The 23,754-nt window shown below is 35.0% G+C and overlaps 1 protein-coding gene and 1 long non-coding RNA gene across 11 annotated transcripts in view; one reads left to right on the top strand and one right to left on the bottom strand.

The window, feature by feature from the left end:
- The window catches only part of Imp (IGF-II mRNA-binding protein), an 86,305-nt gene that overhangs the window by 25,616 nt on the left and 36,935 nt on the right, over positions 1 to 23,754 (top strand). For 2 of the 10 annotated variants that reach the window (XM_073973682.1, XM_073973658.1), the window contains exons 1-3: positions 6,713 to 6,735; positions 7,462 to 7,690; positions 15,537 to 15,886. In XM_073973682.1, coding sequence (XP_073829783.1) covers positions 15,774 to 15,886 — 113 coding nt within the window. In that variant the 5' untranslated portion in view covers positions 6,713 to 6,735; positions 7,462 to 7,690; positions 15,537 to 15,773. Of the gene's footprint in view, positions 1 to 6,689; positions 7,691 to 15,536; positions 15,887 to 23,754 lie in introns of those variants that run through there. The other 8 variants (XM_073973681.1, XM_073973656.1, XM_073973684.1 and 5 more) reach the window with 4 other exon arrangements.
- Positions 1 to 23,754, bottom strand: part of LOC141397462 (uncharacterized) — a 110,633-nt gene that overhangs the window by 68,450 nt on the left and 18,429 nt on the right. The gene's annotated exons all lie outside the window — the stretch shown is intronic.

Below are 23,754 nucleotides of genomic sequence, written 5' to 3'. Positions count from 1 at the left end.
TGAAAAACAAGGGAACTGATGAAGATCTGTGACGAGATCTTCCCTGCCTTACCCCTTGGTAAACATCGCCAATTTTTTTCCACTAATAAATTAAAGTTGTTTTAATAAAATATTAAAACAACGACTATGGGATTAAGCCTGAAAACATAATCATTTATTTAAAATTTATTTTCATTTCTATTTTTTTTTCTTCTATTTCAGGTAAATTCAAACTAACAGATGAACACTGTATACTACATTTTAAATCACAATCCTTGTAAGTGCAATTAAATACGTATGTATGTATATCAATTTCATGACCAATGGAAGGATTCTCAAGTTAAACAATTAACACCTAATAGTTACCTTTTTGTGGGACTTAAAGTACATTTGTACACACCTGCTCAAAATAATAGATACACCTTGCACATTACTTTTGACTTAAAGTACATTTGTACACACCTGCTCAAAATAATAGATACACCTTGCACATTACTTTTGAAAGTTTAAAAGAACGGTTATATTTACTTAAAGAAATTGAAATTTCTTATACCTCAATGTCATACAAGTATAGTAATCAACAACCAACATAAGTTTCATTTGAAATTTATTAAGTTTAGGTTATGTTTCCACTAAGGGTAGTAGATTTGCTGCTCATAATTATAGATACACTTCCGTTATAATCGGAAATAAAGAACTTTTATTAATTTTGCATGTGAAATATTGTTTAAAATAATACAATAGACTGTATGTATATACATATGTATGGTATGTATATATGTATTTTGTGTACTTTGGAATGAAAACATCTATAATTTTTTAAATACTCGTATACGCCAAGTGGAATACAAAGTTCATTCCTAAAGTAAAATTCATGACAAATTAGTTGTACTAAAGTTCCAAATATTTTTCAACTCTGGCTTCGATATTTTATAAGTTACCGCATATCGCTCATTTACTCACTTCTCAAAAAAATTTAGTTTTTAGAAAAACACATTTTAAGTTGCCGATTGAAAACATACTTCCTTCCCAATTAAAAAAAAAAAAAAAAGATTATTACACAAAAAGGAAAATAAATACTTAATAAATCTTTTGCAAAGAGCTAGCCATATATCGGTGCTAAATTTCTGTGCAAAATCAAGCGTGATATGAAGTGTTTTAGTGATTCATAAACTCAAAAAACTTTTTTTATTGATTTATGCCAAACTGCCAGTAAATGTGCTGTAACTCATTTACTTTTAGAGATATCAACGTGATAATTTGACTCAAGATAAGCAAGAAGTCGTAGAAACAATAGAAATTGCTAACTCAAAGAACGCATTTTTTAGTTATGCCACCCTTTGAGTAAATTAGTGAAATGATCTTGAATCAAATTAAGTGACAAGTCGATAGGTTAAATTAGAGACAAATCGATAGGTATAAGAAACTCCAATCTCTATTCATTGTTTTGGAACATAATACACCCCACACGTTATGGTGTAGGCCCTACCCTACACTGTAGGGTATATTTATTCAGAATGAGCTTAAAGGTATAGCTTTAAGTGCCAAATATTAAATTTTGTTATATCGAAAAGAATCCAAAGTGTTTGAATTGTACAGAGCCATGTTAGTATACCGACAGACATCAATCCCATAGACCGGAAAAGGATTTATTAAAAAATCTAAACACAAAGAAAGAGAGTAATTATTCTTAAGAAAATGTAAAATTCGTAGATTTTTCAAAGAACGCAACTACGTAGTTTATATTGTATGCATATGTACATATTTATGTACGTATGTATGTATATAAATATATGATTAGTCAACAACTCAACATAAATTATCTAGAATTTTAAAAACTAGCTTCAATTTTGTCGATGTTCCATTACAAATGAAAAAAAGAAAACAAAAACAGCCAAAAGTGTCTCCATTCTTAAAAATAATCATCAATTAAACATTAAACGCCCCCATACTACCGTTCAAGTTCTGTGGTTAAGAAATTCCAAAAAAAAAGAAAGAGAAGAAGAAGACGACGAAATAATAAACATGCTCTCAAGCACATGCATACTTAAAACTGTGTCCTTATTTCCTCTTTATGGAATATTTTGCCATTCGTGTGTTCGTTCTTCTGTTGCTGCTACTGCTGATATATCCTAAAAATCAAGGCCAAGAGCAAGGATTTTTGCATGTGTACGGATACAGAGATAAATATTTGCTTAAGTTTCCAACAAAAAAAAAAAAAAAACCAAACCCAACCTAAGAAAAAAGAAAAAAAATGAAGATAGAGAACCACTCTGAAATAAACCAAAATTGTTGTCGTTGCTGCTGCTGTGTCCAATGAAGCTACCGTTTGCAATGAGATGATGACGATGATGTGTTTTATTCAAACGCTTTATGTGTTATCTCTATGGTGGTTCCTTGTTGGCTCCTCATTATTTGCTCAAATGTGTCCTTGTTTTTTAAGGTTTAAGAAAGCCCTCAAGCTAAACGGTTTTTTCGGTATTTATTTGCTCAAAAACTACTTCTCTTGCCCATTGCTGGTAGTATGTCTTTCTTCTATTGTTTTGAGCACGTCCTTTTCTAAAAGCTACTTCCTTTTTTGTGCTTGGATTCAAATGTTCTTTTTTCATTCTATTTTTTTGGCTGCTTACAAATTTCAAAGATGTGCATACATACACACATACCCATCCTCATCCAACCCCAACCATGCATGGATACACTTTACACACAAATGTATCGATTAACATTTTGATTTGTAAGAAGACAAATTCTAAGCGTGTACCTTTTTTGCATTCATTTTTAGCACTCCTTCGTATCGTATTACACCCTCTCGCTCTCTCGCTCCTCACTCCCAATTGACACTTTCAATTTGTATGTTTTTTTTTTTTTGTGAATTCCTTTTCTCAGCAAGGAGAGGAGAGAATTCAATTCCTTCTGCACTTGTTGGCGTTGACAGCAGCAAGACATACAAAAATTACGAAGTGTGTTTTTTTTGTTTCTCTGTGCGATGGCATCTCTGCCACGGAATTTTTGGCAACGTTGACGTTAACCTTCGTATTCTTGTTGATTGTGTTTGTTTTATTATTCTTGTAGTGGTGTGAGCTTTATTTCCAATTCTATTGAATTGAGATTTTGATTTAACTCAAGGATCTTTGAGTATAACTCAAAATATAATATAGTCAAACTCGGATAATTGTAACTGCAGATACCTATAAGTGAATTTGAATTCTAAAAAGGGGAAAGTTCCTCACGTCAAAGAGGCCATTCCGATATTATTTTGAAATTATGGATATGGGGACCACTTCTTATTGCCGACTCCGAGCGGCATGGCGAACTTGGCTGAAATACTTCGGAAATACGACCAAATTTGATGTTTTGGGAGTAAAATATATAAAAAATTTCTAAACAAGTAAGAACGGTGTTAAGTTCGGCCGAACTTATACCCTGCACCACGAGTTGTATTGAAGTAAAATGGAACAATTAGTTTCCTTTCGTTTATGAAGAAGACTAAATACCAAATTTCAGCAATTTCAAAATACCGAATTTCGGGAGGCGGCTATATCAAAACCTCGATCTATACCGACAAATTTCTGGCGGAAAGTTTTTAGGCTCAAGGAAGACTAAATACCAAACTTCCAATATTTCGGTAAGACAATGTGGCCAAAACCTTCAAAATACCGAAAATCAAGAGATACGCTTCTATGGGGGATATAGGAATATCTGGAATATTTTATAACCCCATGGAAGACTAAATAACAAGTTTCAATCGGAAAGGTTTTTACCTCTAACGTAGACTAAATACCAAATTCCAGCCATTTCGGTAGCTGATTTTCGTTATTTTGAAGGTTGTGGCCACAAAATATAAGGGCAATATGAAGGCGTCGATACCAAAATAAATACCAAATTTCAGCCATTTCGTTGGAATATTGAAAATTGGCATGCACCGTTCTATGGGGGCTATATGAAAGCCTGGACCTATACCGACAAATTCAGTGGGGAAAGTTGAATACCCCCAAAACGCAGACTAAATACCAAAGTCCAGCCATTTCGGACGAATATTGAGACCACAACCTGCAAAATAGCGAAAATCGGGAGGTATTGTTCTATGGGGGCTATAGTAAGGCGTGCACCTATACCGAGAAATTTGAAATCATGTGAAAACTTGTATACACGCAATGAAGACTAAATACCAAATTTTAGCCATTTCGGTGGATTATTGTGGCCACAACCTTTAAAATACCGAAAATCGGGAGGTACCGTTCTATGAGGGCTATATAAAAGCGTCGATCTATACCGACAAAATTCTGGGGAAAGTTTTATACCCCCAACGACGACTAAGTACCTAATTTCAGCCATTTTGGTGTGATAATTAAGCTTAAACCTTTAAAATACCAAAAATCGGGTGGTACCGTTCTATGGGGCCTGTAACATAACGTAGAACGATAAAGCCCATTTGCGATACCAAACATCCTAGGAGTAATAGAAACTCCTATACCAAATTACAAAGCTCTATCTTAAAAATTGCGAGCTGTATCTTGATTTCCTTCAAGAGATATCGTGAGCACAATTTTTTCGAACAGATTTGAAATTTTGTGGGAGAGGTACCTGAAGAAGTAAACTGATATGGCTTATCTCCAAACTTCAACTAAGTTTGAACAAAATTTATATATAGGCCAAATTTTGGACCAAATCGGCACATCCGTTCGAGACTAGACTTGCGCTCCAACCCCTACGCACGGTGTCATAGGTGTTCTTTTGCTTCCAATCTATTTTCTTGGGAAGTTTGGTCTTGCCCCTGATGAAACTTGTACCGCCGTATGGGGGGAAGTGAATACAAGTTGTTACAAAAAAAAATCAAAGCGATTCGAGAACAAGTCCTAAACTTTTCCGACATTTTGTGTGGGAGGTACCCGAATGAGTGGACCGAATGAGCCCATATTGGAACCTCATCTAAGTCTGGTAGAAATTTCACGAAGTTCAAAGTATGTAAGTATTTTCCGAACATTTTCGAACTTCTATGGGAGAGGTACCGGAAGGAGTGGACCGATATAACCCATCTTCGAACTTAAACTATGTTTGGACATAATATTACGAAAGCTAAAGCTTGGACGGAATCAGTTGATCCGTTGGAGAGTTATTGCGCTCCAGTCAGACAATCAGACAGACGGGCGGACGGACATGGCTAAATCGACTCCAAATTGTCTGAAACTGATTTCGTCCAAACATATTTGGGGTCTAAAATAGCAGTGCTCAATTGGGGTCCAACGTGCTGTCGGTGTGTGTCATAAATGCTGAGGAAGGGTATAAATGTGGGAAAATAAGATATTTTATTGATATTTTAAGAAGACATTTCGGAAATTATATTACATTTTTCTTGATTTTCTTGACTTTAATAGCTAACAAATTGCATCAACTTTGATTTGGGGAGATGAATAAAAAAACAATTTCTCTTTGGCACCAACTTCAAAGTTGGGAAATGCTGCTCATGACTGACCCAGACCATCATTCCAAGAATTACATATGTAGGTATATTTTATAATTCTCTGCAGCATCTTCAAATTCCATCAAATTGGGATATTAATTTTGTTTTTGTTCTCCATGGTAATTTGTAGATCAAAGACCCCCCAAAAAAAACACAAAAAAACTATCCATGACAAACAATTAATTAATTATACATATAAATTTAATTAGGAATGAGTAATCAATCCGAAGTCACAAAAACTACAAGAAATAGCCATTCACATAAACTCGACAAACACACACTCACCCTATTCTCTCACCTACTCAGGCTCACTTTCACAAGAAAAATACAATCAAATGTAGCAGAGAGATAGTGAGCAAAAGAGCTAGTGAGCAACAAAAAGCCTTGATAATAGGTGGTAGGTGGAAAGAGGGGCTTAACAGTATAGATGTCGTTAGTGTTGCCGGTAAAGGAACATAACGAAAAAATAAACGAAAATTTTGGCAATATCTTTCATTGGTGTGCAATATGTGTTTGTGTGAACCACACACACACACTACAGTCTGCAACATTGCATGTCCAAAACAATACAAAATGTAAAAAAATATATAATGTTATAATGTTTGATGGAATTTATATTGTTGTTGTCATGTTTGTATGGAAACTTTGCTTGAACTTCAAGCCTTGAACGTCGACAGCGCTTGAGCGAGCTTTACAATATTCGTTGCGCAAGAGAAAGAAGAGGAAGGAAGCTTTGGAGATCCACATGTTGAGTGTTTGTTTGGTGCCCGCCATATGTTTGTTGTTATGTGGAGCGGCACTTTTTTTTGGCAAATTGTTGGATGATAGTTTGGCCAAACAAACACACACACACACCATGCATACTGATCGAACATAAATATTTATCACACACACACACAGACATGAAAGAACAACATAGTTGCATGTGTGTTGTAAACGACCCATTTATCCATGTTTTCTTTCTATCGAACAAACTTTACCTTATGTCAACATTGCCGTTGAGTGAAATTTGTTCTGGTGTCTTTTCTTTCGATATCTGCCGTGGTGGCTCAATGTTATAGCAGCTATCACCGACTGACAATGCCGGCAGCAACAGAACAGCACTGTATCTGTGTGGGTTTAGTTTCGAGAGTGTGATTAGGTGTGTGCGCCTTTGTATCTGACGGATGTGTGTGCGCGCGTCCATGTTTGTATCTGTGTGTTTGTTTGGTTCACACTACTTTGGTGGTGCCCGTTCTGCTGCTTTCAAACTTTTGGTAACTCTCCTACCTCAGTGTTCAAATACGTTCCTAACCGTGAGCAACCAAAGAATTTGTTTCGTTTCGTTTTTTGTTTTTCTGTTCTCTGTTTAACACCTTTTCTGTTGTGTTCATTCATCATCATCCGCTGCTGAGTGTGCAAACGGCTATCCGAACCAAAAACCAATTCAACCTACTTCGGTGTTGGAAATCATTCTGTTTTCGTCTTCTCATCACCATCATCATTGTCGTAATTATCATCCTCAACTCGATGTGACAACACTCGAATCGCGCCGTCACCAAGAAAAGCCGCCAAAATTTGTGTAAAAAAACGGGGAAAAATATTTTTTTTTACAAAAATAAATTTAAACAAATTTAATTTTCAACCCAAAATCCGGCAATTAGTGAGTCATTAAACAAAATCTTCAATCGCATCTGCAATTTATTTATTATTCCTAATTGTGTGAAAATTGAGTTGACAAGTGTAAAGATTTGTGGCATAAATATCTTAACTAGAGAAAAATAATTTCTTAATTTTAAAACACGAAAAATGTTGAGGAACCTCAAAAGCTGACATCATTTTTCCAAAAAGAAAACAACAAAATTAAAAAACAAAATCACTCCTCTCCAACCACAAATTACATAAAAAATCTGTTCCTTAAAAAACACAAAAAAACAGTTTTCCTAAAAGAATCACCAACCTTTTGTGGAATTAAAAACAAAAATATTAACTATCAACAAAAAATTCAAATTTGCCCAAAAAACTTAAATTTTCTCTAACAGTGGTGTGTGTTTGTTGGTTATAATTTCAATATCTACAACAAAAATATAATTTAAAGAATTGATTAAAAGAGGCAAAACAAAAAAGAAAGAATTAACTAAAAAATATAAAAAATTACCAACACAAAGTAGAATAAAACTTAAAACAAAAACAAATTATAAAAATACACAAAAGATTCGTTTCGTTTCCTCCCGCCGTTGATTTTGTTGTTGTTGTTATTTGAACACAAATGTATGTATTATTTCTTGTTGTTGTTTTATTTATTTTTTTGCTGTCTAATATAAATTGTTATTGTTTTTTTTTTTTTTTTCATTATTTTGTACTCTCTCACTCTTCCACATTGTTGTTTTTCTTTTTTCTATTTTTCTACAGGTATAAATTTTAATTTTCATTTGTGTGGGTATTCTCTATTGACTAGATGTTGTTGTTAATGTTAGATTACAGCAAGTGACAGAAGTATGCAACAATGTAAAATAAATATGAAACATAAGGAATTCCTTTAGATAGAGTTGAATCGGGTTAAACTTTGATAAAAAAGGACTTTGTCAGGCTTTACCAGTTTACTTATGTAGAATGCAATGAAGTGAGAAGTTCTAAAACATAGACCAACATCATGCATGTTTGGACCAACAGGATACTCCATGTAACATAATAAGATTCTAGATTAAATTGTCGGGGCTTTGTAATCATAAAGAAGTCTGTATAAAAATGTAGTACAGGGTTGAGTGACTCCTCTGAACTACTTTTTTATACAGTTCTACTAACAGAACTTCCCGCTTTAACCCAAATATACCCAATGACCTATGTATATATAGAACACACATAATTCTTGCTAATTTGATATGTCACGTTTATCAAAGTTCCGTTTATTTTGTTGATATACTCAGTACACAACTTTACTTCGTGACATACTATGTGATCCCATTATTTTGAGGTACTATTTTTGAGTTCTAGTTCTTCGAAGGTGCCATCCATCGCTTAGTTTTAACAAAGATTTGCTTTATGACCGAACACGATGTGGAGCCTGCTATCAAAATGTAATGCGACTTTGGACTACATGTCAAATGTTTTGTGTCGCATAACACCCAGTTATATAATAAACCCATGTATAAACATACTGGTATTATTTTGCATTTGCTTCCAAAATAATATAAAAATACTTTTAAAATGATGATGATCAAGCAATGGGCATATCTGGGTTAATTGGATAGTGGTGTGTAGCTTCCACTTTGAGCAACCCTAGATTCTAGTTCTGTTCCAGCAAAAAAATCATTACAAATCGACCACCAGAAATCAGTAGATACTTGTTGACCACTATTACAAGCCGTAACTACTTATTTTTTGTACTTATTCGTCGATATTTGGCGTTCAATAAATAATTACTGATTTCTGGGGACATGTCATTGATCTAATATGGAGTACGTCTGTAAAATAGTTTATGATAACTATTTATAACTTCTTACTTGTCCTGACAAGATAACTTACCATTCTCAGGCAACTACCATTTCATATCCTTATAGAACGACCTGTGTCGATCTGCTGTAAGACTGAAATATAGTACTGAATAATCTGAAACGAAACGTAAATTCCGCATGAGTTTCCTCACTCTCTCTCTCCTTTAAGGTGAAACGGAAGAGAGACAAAACTCCCGGCGAGTTTACATTCAGAATAAGACTGATCATGAACTTAAACGGGGAAATGAGTTCAAATTGTGAAACCATTCAAAATGTCTCTATAAGTGCTGTGGCACTATACTTGACTGTCTTTGTTATCCTGTCTTTCGTGGGAAAGATTATCAGTGGAAATTCGAAAATAATCTTTCATAAATATATTAGGTCCAGCTTATTCTACTGAGATACGATTTTTTATTTCAGTTTATTTTAAGGCAATTCCAAAAAAAGAAAAGACCTGCGAAGGGATAGTACTGGAATAGTTCTTCCTGAGGTCTATCCTAAAATTGGTAAAAGTTTCCAGCAATATTGAATTTAACACTTCATGGTAGTCATGAGCATTAGGCGACTTTAAAGTTGGTATCAATTTCTTTTTGTTTTGTTTTTGAGCTATCAACAAATCAACGGTTATGCAATTTTTTATTAATTAAATTTATTAATTTGGATTATTAATGATAAATGTCGTCTTATGTTTAAAATCCATATGTTGAAATAAGAAAAGAAACATCAAGAAAAAATGCAATATTTACTCTCCCTTAATTTATATCTCTCGTAATTTCGCTCACCACTGTTTTATGGACTCTTTAGTTTGGCTTACTGATTTCTATGAGCTGATTGAACTTATCCCTCACCTTGCCGTAGAAAACATGAATCGATTAGTTAACATACCTTTGGATCTAGGATCTTTCGACAATGATGAACTGGCATACTCGAATTTCTACTTTATAATTGAGGGTTAGGACAGCTTGTTTGAAAATGGATAATTTCGATTCACGATAGCTCTGCGTTCTTGTTTAAATTCCCCTTCACATGTCATCGTTTGCAAAAATCTGCCAGATGATGTGTTTTGAATAACTGTGACATGTAGGTATTCCCTCATCAAATAGTGACAGATAACTCTAGATAGGACCAGGTTTAATGTTTGTGTTCTAGCTCGATGGCATTTTAAATAACAATAAAGTTGCTGAGTTAAACAAAGCACCACCTCCACCCTGTAACTACTCTTCGCTCATTAAGTACACATATAATAAAGTTGTTAAATAGCTACTGAATTTCTGCACTGTGGGCCTATTGTCTAACTTTTTATGGACAATCAATATTGTTATTTTTTTCGGGAAACTCATTTTAGCAACTTTTGTTAAATATTACATTATTAAAACAACACAAAAATTGTCGAAGTTTAACTCATTATTTGAACAAGGGCATGCCAGTAATTATTTCTTGGCCACCGAAAACCGACGAACAAATACCCAAATAAGTAGTTACGACATAAAGTAATCGGAGGGTAACTACTTTTTTCTCGTTCCCAATAGTTTCATCACCGATGCAATGTTTGTTTTTTTTTTCTTCTAAATACTTTAGGGTCCGTTACAATTAAATGAATCTTTCAATTCACAATTTTTTTTATTTTTACGCGTTTTCATAGTTCCGTTCTTCGGATTTGAGACATAAAAACATCTCTTTTCAAGTGGATGAACTAGATTGTTCCAGAACTACACAACTCTAATATTTTATTTAGGAATACATTAAAAATTTAAAGTTTTACCATAGACTAATGGCAGTATAGACAGAGAAATTGTAATGCGTTTATTCTTTTTTTAGGGGTCGCACTTACGGAAACTGCACACTATTTTCACTCAATTGGCCAATGATTTGGGATAAATTTCAAGGTTTTGTTGATTTTTTTATATGAGGATGTAGATCCGGCCAAATACTATCCACATATTGTCTTCTACCACTACAAATAGTTTAAAAATGTATAGTTATTGCCATTTTAAGAATTGAGTGACTCTGCACTGACTCAATTCACACTCAGTGAGAGGATTTCTTCATCTATACTTTCTTTAGCCTATGGTTTTACACTACAATCGACTATGTTGTCGGATTGTCAATAACCCAACAAACCAATCGTACCGATATCGTAACGAAATCGGAACAAAATTCGGACGTTACGCCCGAAATCTGATCCGAAATCGTAACGATATCTTAACGAAAGTTGTATGAAGTGGTTGACATAATTTCGGAACGATTTCGGTCAGAATTCGGAACGAAATCGGAAGAAAATCCTTGGGAAATTCGGAATGCGAATTTTTTCCTCCGAATTTTCGTACAGATTTCTGAACGATTTCGGAATAATGTCGTATGAAAATCGAAGGTACCTTCCGAACTTTCGTAAAGATTTCTGAACGATTTTGGAATAATTTCGTATGATTATCGAAGGAAAAAAATTTTCTCTGATGCATCTTTTTTATTGATAAATTTTCTTTGTTATTTTGTTTTATTGAAATATTATAATTTCAAAGATATCTAATGATTTTCACTGTTGTTATCATTTTGTAGTTATAGTAGAACAATGTAAACATTGTGTACGAATATGTTGAGTCTATCAGCACTAGCTTGAATTATTATATGTTGCATTTATATTTAAAATATTTAAAAAATGTATATGCGAATTTTATAACCAACTACATATTTTGTTTTTCGACAACAAACTAAAATGTTGGTTGTTGTGCGAAGGGAAATTTGTTTCCGACATATCGATCCGAATTCGTAACGAAATCGGAAGAAAAACATTAGCATATTCGAAGGGAAATTTACTTCCGACATTTTCTCCGAAATCGGAACGAAATCTGAACGAATTCCCCAACGAAAAATCGTATAGAAATCGAAACGAAATTTGAACGATTTTGCTTCCGAAATTGTTCCGACATTTGGTTTGCTGGGAAGATACAAAATAGGTCTACAGAGATATGTCCATGTATATTAGCCAGAAAATGTCACCGCTTCCAAAGAAATTGCCAATCTTGGATCCTGTTCCCATTTGTTGGCATGCCCGTTAACCCTAAAGTGTCGCTAGACTTTCATCCGATACTGTAATATATTTTATTTGTTCCACATCTACCAAAGCAAACAGTATCTTGAATAGAAGAACCCAGTGAAGGGTCTCTCACGATGAATTTCTGTGATTCGTTGTTGCTTCTACTACAGTGTGTAATGTGTTGGGGCTCCCTCCAGTTGTTCTTGTTATATTTTTTTGTGTTGCTAGTTTTGTTGTCATTGATTATGATTGCCCATATAGATTGTTGTCAGCCATTCATATTCTCAGGAAAACAAAAAATTGAGAGTTGCAAGATACTCTTTTTGTTGGATTCACGCCGGCCGTTTACAAGTAACCAACCATTCATTCCATTGGACATTAAAATCAGTCGGATAGTCGGTTGGTGGGTCAGGCAACTGACTGTCAGCCAGTCAGACCGACCGTCTCTTGCTCTTAATGACTTCATTTCGTTTGTTGTTTTTCTACTTGTTCTTCTCCTCCTCCTCTTTCGGGCATTTTTTGTGTTTCCTATTGTTTAGATTTTCATTATTCTATCGTCTGTCTATGTACCTCATTCTTTACTTCGGTTTATTCGTGCGTGTGTTTGTGTGTGTGTGTGTTTTGTACACATTTTCGTTTCAAATGCCAACATATCACATTTTTTAAAGAGTATTCTTTTGCCTTGTCTTCCTCTTCTATTTCGTCTTTGGCTTCCTTCTCCAAAGATAGTTGTATGTTTGTATTTCTCATGTTCTTGGTTTTTTTTTCATTACTATGCCTCCACGTTTGATTTTACATCTCATGTAAGACCAAGGGGTGGGAGGTGTATTGGAGAGATAAGTTCAAAGTTTCATTGGAAATGGAGGGAAAGAGCGAATTGGATTGCGGAAGTTACAAACTTCATTCATTCATAGCATAAAAAAGCAACTGTGACCTATCTTCCTACCGATGGCCTACAGTGGAGCAAGTGAATATCTTAAAAATAATTTAAAAAAAATTAAAAAAATCTAACTGATGCACACATCGAAAATGCCAAAAGTAAAAACATTGAAAAATGTTTAATTTGTTAGGATGATTCATTTCGAACTTGAAACCCACAAGGGCATCAATAATTTCTAGCTTTTAAAATTGATGGGGGATTTCAAAATCTTTCAAGCTCAACTTTGGTTAGCCACTTTTTAGTTTGTGCCCTTCTTTCGATGGAATTTGACCTAAAGGTAGATGGAACTTTAGACCGATATGATGGGATAAGTACAGCGTTATTAGATTATTTCAGATAGCCGGTGTGCCCAACGACTGAATATAAAGTCCCATCTCTGGGCGTCAAGACATTAATTTGCGATCTCTAGGTACAGTTTTAACTCGTCTTCACTTCGTTTCTAGATGTTACACTCAAATTCATTATTTGAGAAATCATACCGCCCATTCCAAATGTATGCATCTTTCAGATAGTTGAGTAATCGAGTTCCCAGTTGTTAAACGTATGAGTAATTTCATAAAAACGAACGTATGAAATCACTCATACGCAGTTTTTTTCATACAAATGATGCGATCGATTGGAACTACATAGTGAACTACATCGTTCAATTGGCACTCTAACATTAGGATTTTCAAAAATCTCACTTTCTTTCATCTATTGACAGCACTAAACAGAGATTTCTATCATCATCATCATCCAGACACTCGGCAAGAAATCCTTGATAACACTGTGCAACACTAAAAATGCCAACAACTTCTAATGGGCATTTTCTGTAAGTAAATACATTGGGTGCCACCGTGGAGCAATGGTATGCACGCTCGCCTTGCACACAGATGGTCGTGGGTTCGATTCCCCGGCCAGGCAACATCAACAATTTTTCAACGGTAGCAAAATACCCCTCAGTAATGTTGACGACATTTCCTGAGTATTTCAGCCTTGAAAAACTTCTCCACAAGTGGTGTCTTAAGACACGCCGTTCGAACTCGGCGATAAACAGTAGGTCCCATATCATTGAGCTTAAATATGAATCGGGGTGCACTCATTGATATGAGAGAAGTCTCCCTTGTCCCGTATGGAATGTTGCGGAACAATGTTTGTTTTTTGTGTTTTACATACTGAGACTACAAAACCCCAAATTGGACCTCACCCAAACCGGGCTAAAACGACCTTTTTCAACTGATCGGGACTTTATCTCAGAAACTAATAAGAATTTTACTTCGCCGTCTTCAGCAGTATTGTAGCCCTAAACTTTAGGGCCTAAAGTAGAAGAAGAAGTAGGAAAAATTGCATCTAGCTCATAAAAACCGATAAAAATATACAGTGAGCGTCAAAATAAAGTTTACACTAGTCAACATTTTTTTGATTGCATTCTTACACCGACATAGATATATTATATCTATAATATATAAATGCAAAAGTTTTAAGTATTTAGTGGTGAATTAAATTCCAGAAAATATTAAGCTCTTCCAACATTTCATTAAATGAAGATTACCAACATAACCCAAAAATTTTGTCAAATGACGCGTCAAAATAAAGTTTACACTTTTGTCAAACGTAAGAATTTCACAGAATGAACGGATATTTTGGCTTTTAGATTTCTTTTTAATGCATTCGAGCCTCCAAACAATAAATCAACGAGTATTTTGGTGTAATCCGGTGACATTTCCCCCCTTTGGACCCGTGGTAGCGTTTTCGTATAATTTGTTTTAAAATAGGAATTTATTTAACTTTCTGTCGAATTTTTTCGGTAATGGCTATATCACATCATATGCTTTTTCATATGTATGTTGTCACTTTGCGTATACTAATATACCAACCAGCTGATGTCATACATGTGAAAAAGCATATGGTGTGATACAGCCATAAGCTCTCTATGGATTTGAAGTCTAAAGACTTCAGTGAGTGATCCGATATACATAGGAGTCAAATATAGCAACATGTTATTCATAAATAAGAGCGAATGCTTCAGATCCCTGCCCATATGTTACGTAAACCTTTGGTATTAGCCCCATTCCTCTAGACTAGGGTCTTTAATATCGTGTCGATTTGAGTGAAAGATATTGTTTTCATATCCCTGAACCCATAAAAGACATTTGTGGGCACACCGCTATTGTCATGAACCCCCCGAGGAAAGGCCAAATACTTTGGTCGAATATCGGAAACAAATCAGAATCGCACAAGCTTAACCAATAGTTTTGATTTTTAATTAATTGAATTAGTGGAGCTAACATGACCTAAGGAGCTTTGTATTGAAAAAGTGAATTCTAACGTAGTCCCACACGTCCAACCAATATGCTACGATCGTTTCTCTGGCGGTTTAATTCAGCTCATTAGACATATCGGATGTGAATTGCTAGACGACATAGACTGAGTTTGATAACTTCTATTTGTACAAACATTGTTGCATATATGCAAATATGAAGTATTTTTGAAGCTTTTCTCTTATCAAGTCAATCTAGTGTCCTGTCTAGAATAATCGTGGAAGTTTGTTTTACTTTTACTTACATTTTATTTATTTATTCTTTATAATTTTGATATTTCTCCATTAGTTTTTGATTTCCCCATTTAATTTATTTATGTTTTTTCATAATTTTTTTCTTTTCGTTGTAGGTTGGAATTTAAACAAAATTAAAAATTAAACAAAACTAAATTAAAGCCGAATAACAGATCTACAAAGAAATTCTTGAATTTGGTCTAAGAACAGAATTATCTTCAAATAAAACAAGATTTGAATTTTGAAAAAAAGAAACATTCCAAAGAACGGATTAATCACCAAACAACTGAAACTTCTTGTTGACTCAAAACAATATTCAAAAAAGAGAAACTTAAACAAAACAAACAAAAACAATGGCTTCAGAATTGGATCAGTTTGCCGACTTGGAATTATCAAAAGAGGATCGTGAACAAATTTTCGATCCACCTTTAGATCGACAGCAAATGGAAGGTGCTGGCACCTCAAGGTACTTAATTGATATTTCATTCACCTAAGTTTAGTTACAATTTTGTTGCTTACCGGAAAGTTTGATGGGGGATTTAAAACTGTCCACACATCAACCAAAATGTATCCTAGAATTTGGTGTTGTGCTTCAAAAGAAGTAGCTAGTTTTTACTCTTTTATGCTTTCTTTCCTTCGTATTATGTCCTTCCTTTCTTTCTTCATATTATCTGTTTTCCTAAGTGTTGTTCTTCTAAGCTTTTATTTCTTAAGTTATTACTTTATTTTTGTTGAAACTGAAACAATTTTAAAATGTGGGTTTTATGGTTTAATGAGGTCAATTAAACCCACAATTTTGCTTGTACTTATCACGCCTTACTGCTCTTTAGGTAATTGTCAAACGTAAATTGTATCTTCAATGATGGTAGCGGTGTCGTTCATTGAATTTGCAAAAAAAATCGTATCATTTGTTTCGTCCTGCAATCCACTATCTCACACACACACGCGCACACAACAAACATACATATATTAGTTGTTGTTTGTTCCAGTTTTAGGTTTCAAATCCCCCTCTCCGCAGATAACCAACCAAACTTCCATTAGTAGAACGAAGGAATCCTTTTTGTGTCTTGTATTCACATGCAAATGAAATCACTTTCGCACGTCCTAATCATTCTATTCTCCTTTGACCGTCAAATTCGTCAGGAACAACCAACAATTGCAAGTCTTTTTTTTTGTGGGTATAAATTGTTGTTGCTGTTGTTAGTGCAGCAACAAATTTTGAGTGTTGTAAACAACAATTTTGTTCTGTTGCTGTTGTTGTTGTTTGCTTAGAATGTGAAAATATCTTGCTAAAATATGTTTAACTTTTTGTTTTTGTTTGTTTGGCGAACAACTGTTACTCGTTGTTTGCCATTGAGGCTCATTAAAGATTCACCCCTTCTCTAAGGAAGAACCCCAAGAAAGATGGCAAAAAATGGTCAATTTTATCTTACTGGTAAGTGAGGCTGTTTTCTGTTTTGCTGCAGTCGTCTTGTCGTTACTGCGCTAGTTGCGACATTAGGTTTTGTCAATTAGGCACTACTGCCTTGTGGCCACCCACATTCTAGTAGAAACAAGGAGATACTTCTCTCTTCGGGCTGAAAGTAGAAATAAATATATCATTGATATGGAAGAAATATTATAGGAAATAAAAAAAAACTTTTCTAATACCATCAAAGATCTCCGCCTGTTGTGGAATTCTGTAAGTCGTTTTTTGAGTTACCGACAAAAATCGGTAAAATTAAAACGCAAACTTATGAATGAAAAGTATCAATTTAAGTTTACAACGCTGTTGCTATCGATAGGACTTATCGACAGCTTTATTTTGGTTGTTAACTTACCGTAAATTTTCGTCAAGTACCGAAATTTTAAGCATTTCAATTTGATATATTAAAATCGGGTCGCTTCATGTTCATGCTAGTCCAAACTTGACTCGAGTATGGGGTGGTAATGGACAAAACCTTTACATTGGTAGCAAAGGGCAGCCTTGCACATGACATACATTTTATAGGTATCGCGTCGCTTCTCTTGAGTTCTTATCAGGATTCGTCATAAAGTGTATACCTCCGGTCTGAAGCCGCATTGATATGAATCAATAACTTCATAGTTAAAAGTTTGGCCGAAATTTACACCTCCTAGGATTTTCACCAAGGACGTTCTTAATTTACTTAGAACTAGAACTAGGTCTTAGGCGGCAGACATATCAGCATCTCCACTCAATCTATAACAACCATACAGTTTAACACTACGCTCGTGTTTTCATAGGAACACAGAATTCATCATTGCAGATTTGAGCGTCATGAGTGGCGACACGACGAAATACCTGTGAACTGCAATGCAAAACAAATTCCAATTTTTTTGCAATATAAATGCAAATGCAATTTTAATTTGGTGATGTTAACCCTCAAATTATGCCTATTAGCACCTCATCAAAAACCCATAAACAATGTCAAAAATGTGATGCAAGTCTAAACATACATCCATTACTCCGAGCATCCATCCACCAACCTTCGACCATTGTTGCAAATTGTATCCAGAAAGGAAAAAAAAGGTTGATCAGCGTCACTGAAATGCCAAAATTAAGCAACAACAACACCAAAAAGAAATCCTGACAATTTAAATGTCAATCAAAAAGAAATCTACTACAATTTATGTTACATAATCGATGTGATTCAAATGACACAAACTCACGCCAGGTAACTAACTAACTACCGATCTACCTACCTAGCTTAAGTAGCCACAGACAGACAGACATCCTTTCAAAATACGATGCACATAAGAGATAAGCTATGGCGAAACGCAAATCGCCAGATAGTGAATCTCATTTTGGTAAACCCTAAAAGCTCACACAACTCACAACTCAGTGAGTTGAGATAAAAATCTACTGGAAAGGTTAAAGGTTTTCATCTGTGGAAACCCCATATTTCCCTTCCACCCATCAAAACGAACAAGCTTTGTAAAGAAACAAAGCAGACATGCGTGCAGGGTATGGACAAGGGCTGTTATTTGTACTTTATACAGCTCTCGTTCGTTGTCTTATTGTTTGAATTTTCGGTAATTCTAAGAGCCCTACTAACGCATACACATGGAAAAATTTCACGGAAATCTCACAGAACACGTGAAGGAATTGATACATTTGGATGAGATTCAGATCTGCACGAAGCCACTGAATATTCATAAAGTCCTTTTTGTGTGATCCTTGCACAAATTAGTTGCTAACGATGTGGCGGCACAAACACACACACACACATAGACAGAAAGATAACAATATAAATAGTGATGCCGGTGCATGCAGCATGTGTCGTATTCATGTTTCGACAAAAGAAACACGGATCTATCTCAAAAGAACACAAGAAAAAAAAATGGAAAAATTTGTAATTAAAGAATGATGGTAGGAAGGAAGAAAGGAAGGGGAGAAACTGGTTTCCTTGGCTTCGGGGTATTCCTGGGTCTCCAAGTGTTCTCAAACACAGGCACATTTCCAACAACTCCCTCCCTTAAATCTAATCTTATGGGTGCTTAGAAATTTCTTAGATTTTTATCGCCAATATCTTATGTATGGCCGTGAAGCATTCATCTTTTCCTGCCATCGAAATCCTCCCAAGAAGATTACACCCCTTAAGAAAACTATCTGCCTGTCTCAAGGAAACAAACTACACACATGGATTCTTTACTGATCAAAACAAACAACAACGATAAAATCATGTTTAGGATTAGCAATGAGTTTTGACAAGATAACATTATGAGTTATGTGAGTAGTGTGTGTGTGTGTGTGCATCAGGGATTTTATCCTTTTTAGCACATGACAATCGTGCAACATTCGTCAAAGTGAAATTCTCACTGACAAATTCAAGGCAATGAAGATAAAGGCAATTCAAAGAGGAAGGAAGTATTTTTTCCTATGTTTTTTTGTGAAAGTTGCCACACAATTTGCTTATATGATCAGATGAGGAATATAGAAAAATTCAACAGGAAATAATTCGAAGATTGATTTGATAACCATCACTAAACTGAAGAATCGAAAATAATTTCTCAAAAAAAGATAGTGCAAGAAGAATGTTCTGTAAAAAGCTTCACAATTACGGAAACTTGTCTAAATTGGGCGCCACCGTAGTATGGAGCATGCCCACCAAGCACGCTCAATGCCGGTATATAATTCCCAGACAAGACAACAACAAAAAAATTTCAACAGACACAAAACCCCTCTCAGCGCAATTTTGGCTTACTTGCCAAAGTATTTTCAGCCATGTTAACTTCTCTACACGTTGAATAGTAGCATCGTTCTCTATTAGTTCAGTAAAATATTAAGGAAATACAAAGAATTAAAATGTAAAATTAGTTGGCTTCAATGTTACCCTAGACGTAATGCGATACATTCTGTCTACACGTACAACGTGTACCTATTTTATACGACACTCTATAGAACAGATTAGAAATCTGTTTATTAAACTTAGGATATTCTGGGCAGATCCTAATGATTTCAGACAATTTGATTTACAAAGAAAAAAGTAAAAAAAAACAAGTGGTTATTACACCATGAGTCAAATATATTACCGGATAAGGGCATATCTTCAGCTATTACCCCAAAGCCATTGTAGGACCATCTGCGAGAGGAAAGAATAAGAATGAATGAAGATAGATACACTAATGTCCTTTATACTTTCAAATTTTTACAAAATAAATAAATGTAAACTATCGCTTTTTTATCTAATGGATGTTAAGCAGGGGATTCTGCACAAGAATAAAAAAAGGTAGTCAATAAAATTGTTGTTGTGAATTGACAACTGTCGCCTTTGAACTGAATGAAAGTCACATAGAAGTAACGCCTTTACTGAGAAAAGATAAATTTTGATTTTTCAAAATAGTCTGGCTTAATCCCATTGTTGTTGTTTTAATATTTTAAACAACTAATTTATTAGTGGCGAAGGTTTGGCATTGTTCGCCAAGGGTTAAGGCAGGGAAGATTAGTATCGATCCTCGCCACAGGATCTGATCAGTTCCATTGTTTCTTGTTTGTGAATATTCTCCACCGAAGTTATTTTTCAATAACTTCTTCAACAAAAAACTGTTTATACCCAAACATCAATCGTCAGCTCGAAGTATAAAGGTGAACCAAGAAAAAACTTCAATGAGAAGTTGTTCTTTGGCAACCTCACACAACCCCGACAAAAGTGTTTGCAAAACAAAGCAAACCTTCTTCCACTGTTATGTGTCGTTGATTTTCAACAAATGCACATAACAATATGTTGTTGTTGACCAGTGTTTCTCAAATAGAACATTTTTATTGGGATAGCTGTCACAATTTTGATTTTTCAAAATAGTCTGGCTTAATCCCATTGTTGTTGTTCTAATAAATTTCACTACCAAATGTTTGCAGGGTAATCTAGTATGTCTAGAATAGCATCATCTTGAATAAGTTTAGAAACCTTCCAGTAGAAAGTCCATAGCTTCTTGATGAAACTTATGTACATATGTATTCTAATAACTACATACATATGTATGTACTTATTTATCTTTATCTTCAAACTGACGATAATTTCTTAGTTGCCACATTAGTGAGCATTTCGTCAAGCAATTTCGTTGGCCCAGTTGGCATACGGTCGCCTTTTTTAGCGGTTTGCTCTTTTCTTTTATTGAGTTAAGAACCACAAACCAACCAACAGACCGCGTGTAAGCAACAATTCAATTGTTGTTTATTTCATAACCAGGTTAAAACCCCATACATACCTTCATACGTGCACATAGCAGTCAACAAGCCCATATATACATACATTCCTACAACCAGACATACCGGCAATATGTTTTTATGTATGTTGAGGTTGAAATGTTGTAGGATGGTAGCGGTAGAAGGAGATAGCCAGACACAATATTTTGCACAAACGGGTCAATGGACTTGGTACGTTGTTGGCTCAATTCAACAGCAATATGCTCAATGTACAGAATTTCGGCCAAGAACCTCACAGCAGCAGAGCGAAGAAATACTTCATTTCCATTTTGCAATATGAATTGCCAAAGCTGGCTGCTGCTGTTGTCAAACGCTGATGATCTTGGCCCAAAGATAGTACAAGTGTTCTAATTTGTAAACGGGCTTTCTGCTCTGTTTTGGTGGGAGAACAAAGAAAGAGAGTTCTGTGGAAGAAGAGAACTATAAGGACCGTTCGACCATCCAACCGTTGTTCCAAATAATAACCAACAAAAGTCGTATTACGGTCATCCACTTAAAACGAGAACGAAATGGGGGAACGAACAAAAAAGGATAAATGTAATTTATTGTTGATTAAAGGAACATTTGTTTTACAGCAAAATGTGAAATGAGAAATGCTTTCTTCTCTCTCTTCCTTTCCTTGCCAGTTATCCTGCACGTTTTATCATTTCCTTTCCGTTCCGTTGATATGGATTTGCCTTAGCCGGTTGATTTTATGGGGTTCCAAACTAAAAACACTGACAACATCTACACTGACCCATAGTTTTGTGCTAAACTTTCTTTTTGATAATAATTTGTAACTCTTTTTTTTTTGTTTGGCTTATTTCGAAAACGAAGCGGCGACCAAACCGACAGGGGTTGCTTGTTAAAAAGTCTTTTTTATTGATGGCCTTTTCGGTTTTTTTTTGGTTTGGCTTGGTTTTGCTGCTCTGGTCGCTGTTATGGTTGTTGCTATGTTTTTATTACACATTTATTTATTTTGTTGTTTTTGTTTTTTTCTTTTCTTTTTTTTTTTTGGCCAGAAAAAGAGCATCTGTCGCATTCGATTTTTAGGCCTAAAAGTTGAATGAAACAATGACTACACCTTGTTTCAATTGCCACCGATGATGATACTGTTAATCATGATCATGCTGGCCAATGATAATAATTACAAGGCAGATCCTTCAATGGTGGTTAAAAAAATGGGAAAACAAGGAAGTTCGTTGTTCCGAAAAATGGGGCAATGCCATTTTAAACTGTATAAAGGTTTCCATCTTTTGGATTGGCGCCCAACATATTGCCATAATATATGTCCACTATATTCAGCCAATTATTAGTGACAACAAAGCCGTTAAAGATCCAATTAATTAATTTATAATAGAGCAACTTAATGTGTCTGTGAATCCCATTTAATTTGCAAATCAAAGCCTGTCAAACGCCCGTTTTTCTTCCACCAATGCTGCCTTCAGGTTCATGTAGAATTAAGTTTTAATATTGAAAATAATCACATATTAACTTTTGTTCCTACTTAAATGGCGCCCAACGTGTTGCCATGAAACACTGTAATTTTATGCGATAGACACTGACTGCAATAGCCGATACCAATCCATCTAATGGCCGACCGATTCCACGGTACATTAAAAGGTTCCTAGGTCATTTTAGGATTTCTGCTTTGCCAATTGGCATGAAGACTAACATTTGGTCCAAACATTTCTATTAGTAAACACCATTGAAATATACATACATACATGTTTGTGGAGCTTGAGGTGTGGAATGAAGTGTTTTTGTTTCGCATTATAGGTATTTGAATTGTTGTCATCTTAGCCTAAGGTAATCCTTTTTCCTTAATGATGGAATGTGGAACACAGTACAACTTTGCTAATGGAGAAGTTTAACATAGCCGGAAGGCTAAAAAGTGTGACCAGCATATACAGAAGGATTTAAGCACCCGTGACAAATGTTCGGACCTATGAGATTCTGTGTGGCATGCAAACCATTGCGTCACCGTAACTCCCATGACTATGACTACCTATAGCGGAGATTTTTACCAGACTGTTTTAAGTTTCTGCATTTTTAATTTTATTCTTGTTTCCTGATAATACATTCTTCCCCTACCGCAAGCCTTACTTTTGCCTCATTTTATCTAACAGCATAGGTAGTTTGCTAAGCAAAATACTCATCCCATACCTTCCCTTTCGGGACATAAAACAAAAAAATCCCAGAAGAAGGTAGGTGAAAAGAAGAAACCATTACCTTGGTAACACTTTTTCGAATTCTCTCATTTTGCTTGTATGTACATACATACATATGTATTTATGTTCCCAACTCTGCACACTTTTAAACTGTACCGTAAACATTCCTTTGGCGAAACCAACCTCCATCTAATTTGATTTAGAAAAATTAACGCTTGACACAGAAAATCTTCTCAAATACAAAAAAAACATAAGAAGAAACCTGAAGAGCCAGACGAAATATGCAGACAGGCTACAACACCATTCATCCCTTCCTTTTTCGGGCACATTAGTTTAGTTACCAACTCTCGGTTTTGTATTCTATTCTTTGTACTGTGTCTTACCTTGCAAAAGAAAAATGTGCGCATGCGCTTCTTTGTATGTGTAGTTTTTTTTATAAAGGTCTGACACAAGCACACACACAGGCTAGCCTCTATGGCT

Source organism: Musca autumnalis, unplaced genomic scaffold, assembly GCF_047663935.1.
Source record: "Musca autumnalis isolate F117 unplaced genomic scaffold, ASM4766393v1 scaffold_3, whole genome shotgun sequence".
Classification (NCBI taxonomy): domain Eukaryota; kingdom Metazoa; phylum Arthropoda; class Insecta; order Diptera; family Muscidae; genus Musca; species Musca autumnalis.
Note: the sequence above shows the minus strand (reverse complement) of the source record. Positions and strands in the feature narration are given on the sequence as shown.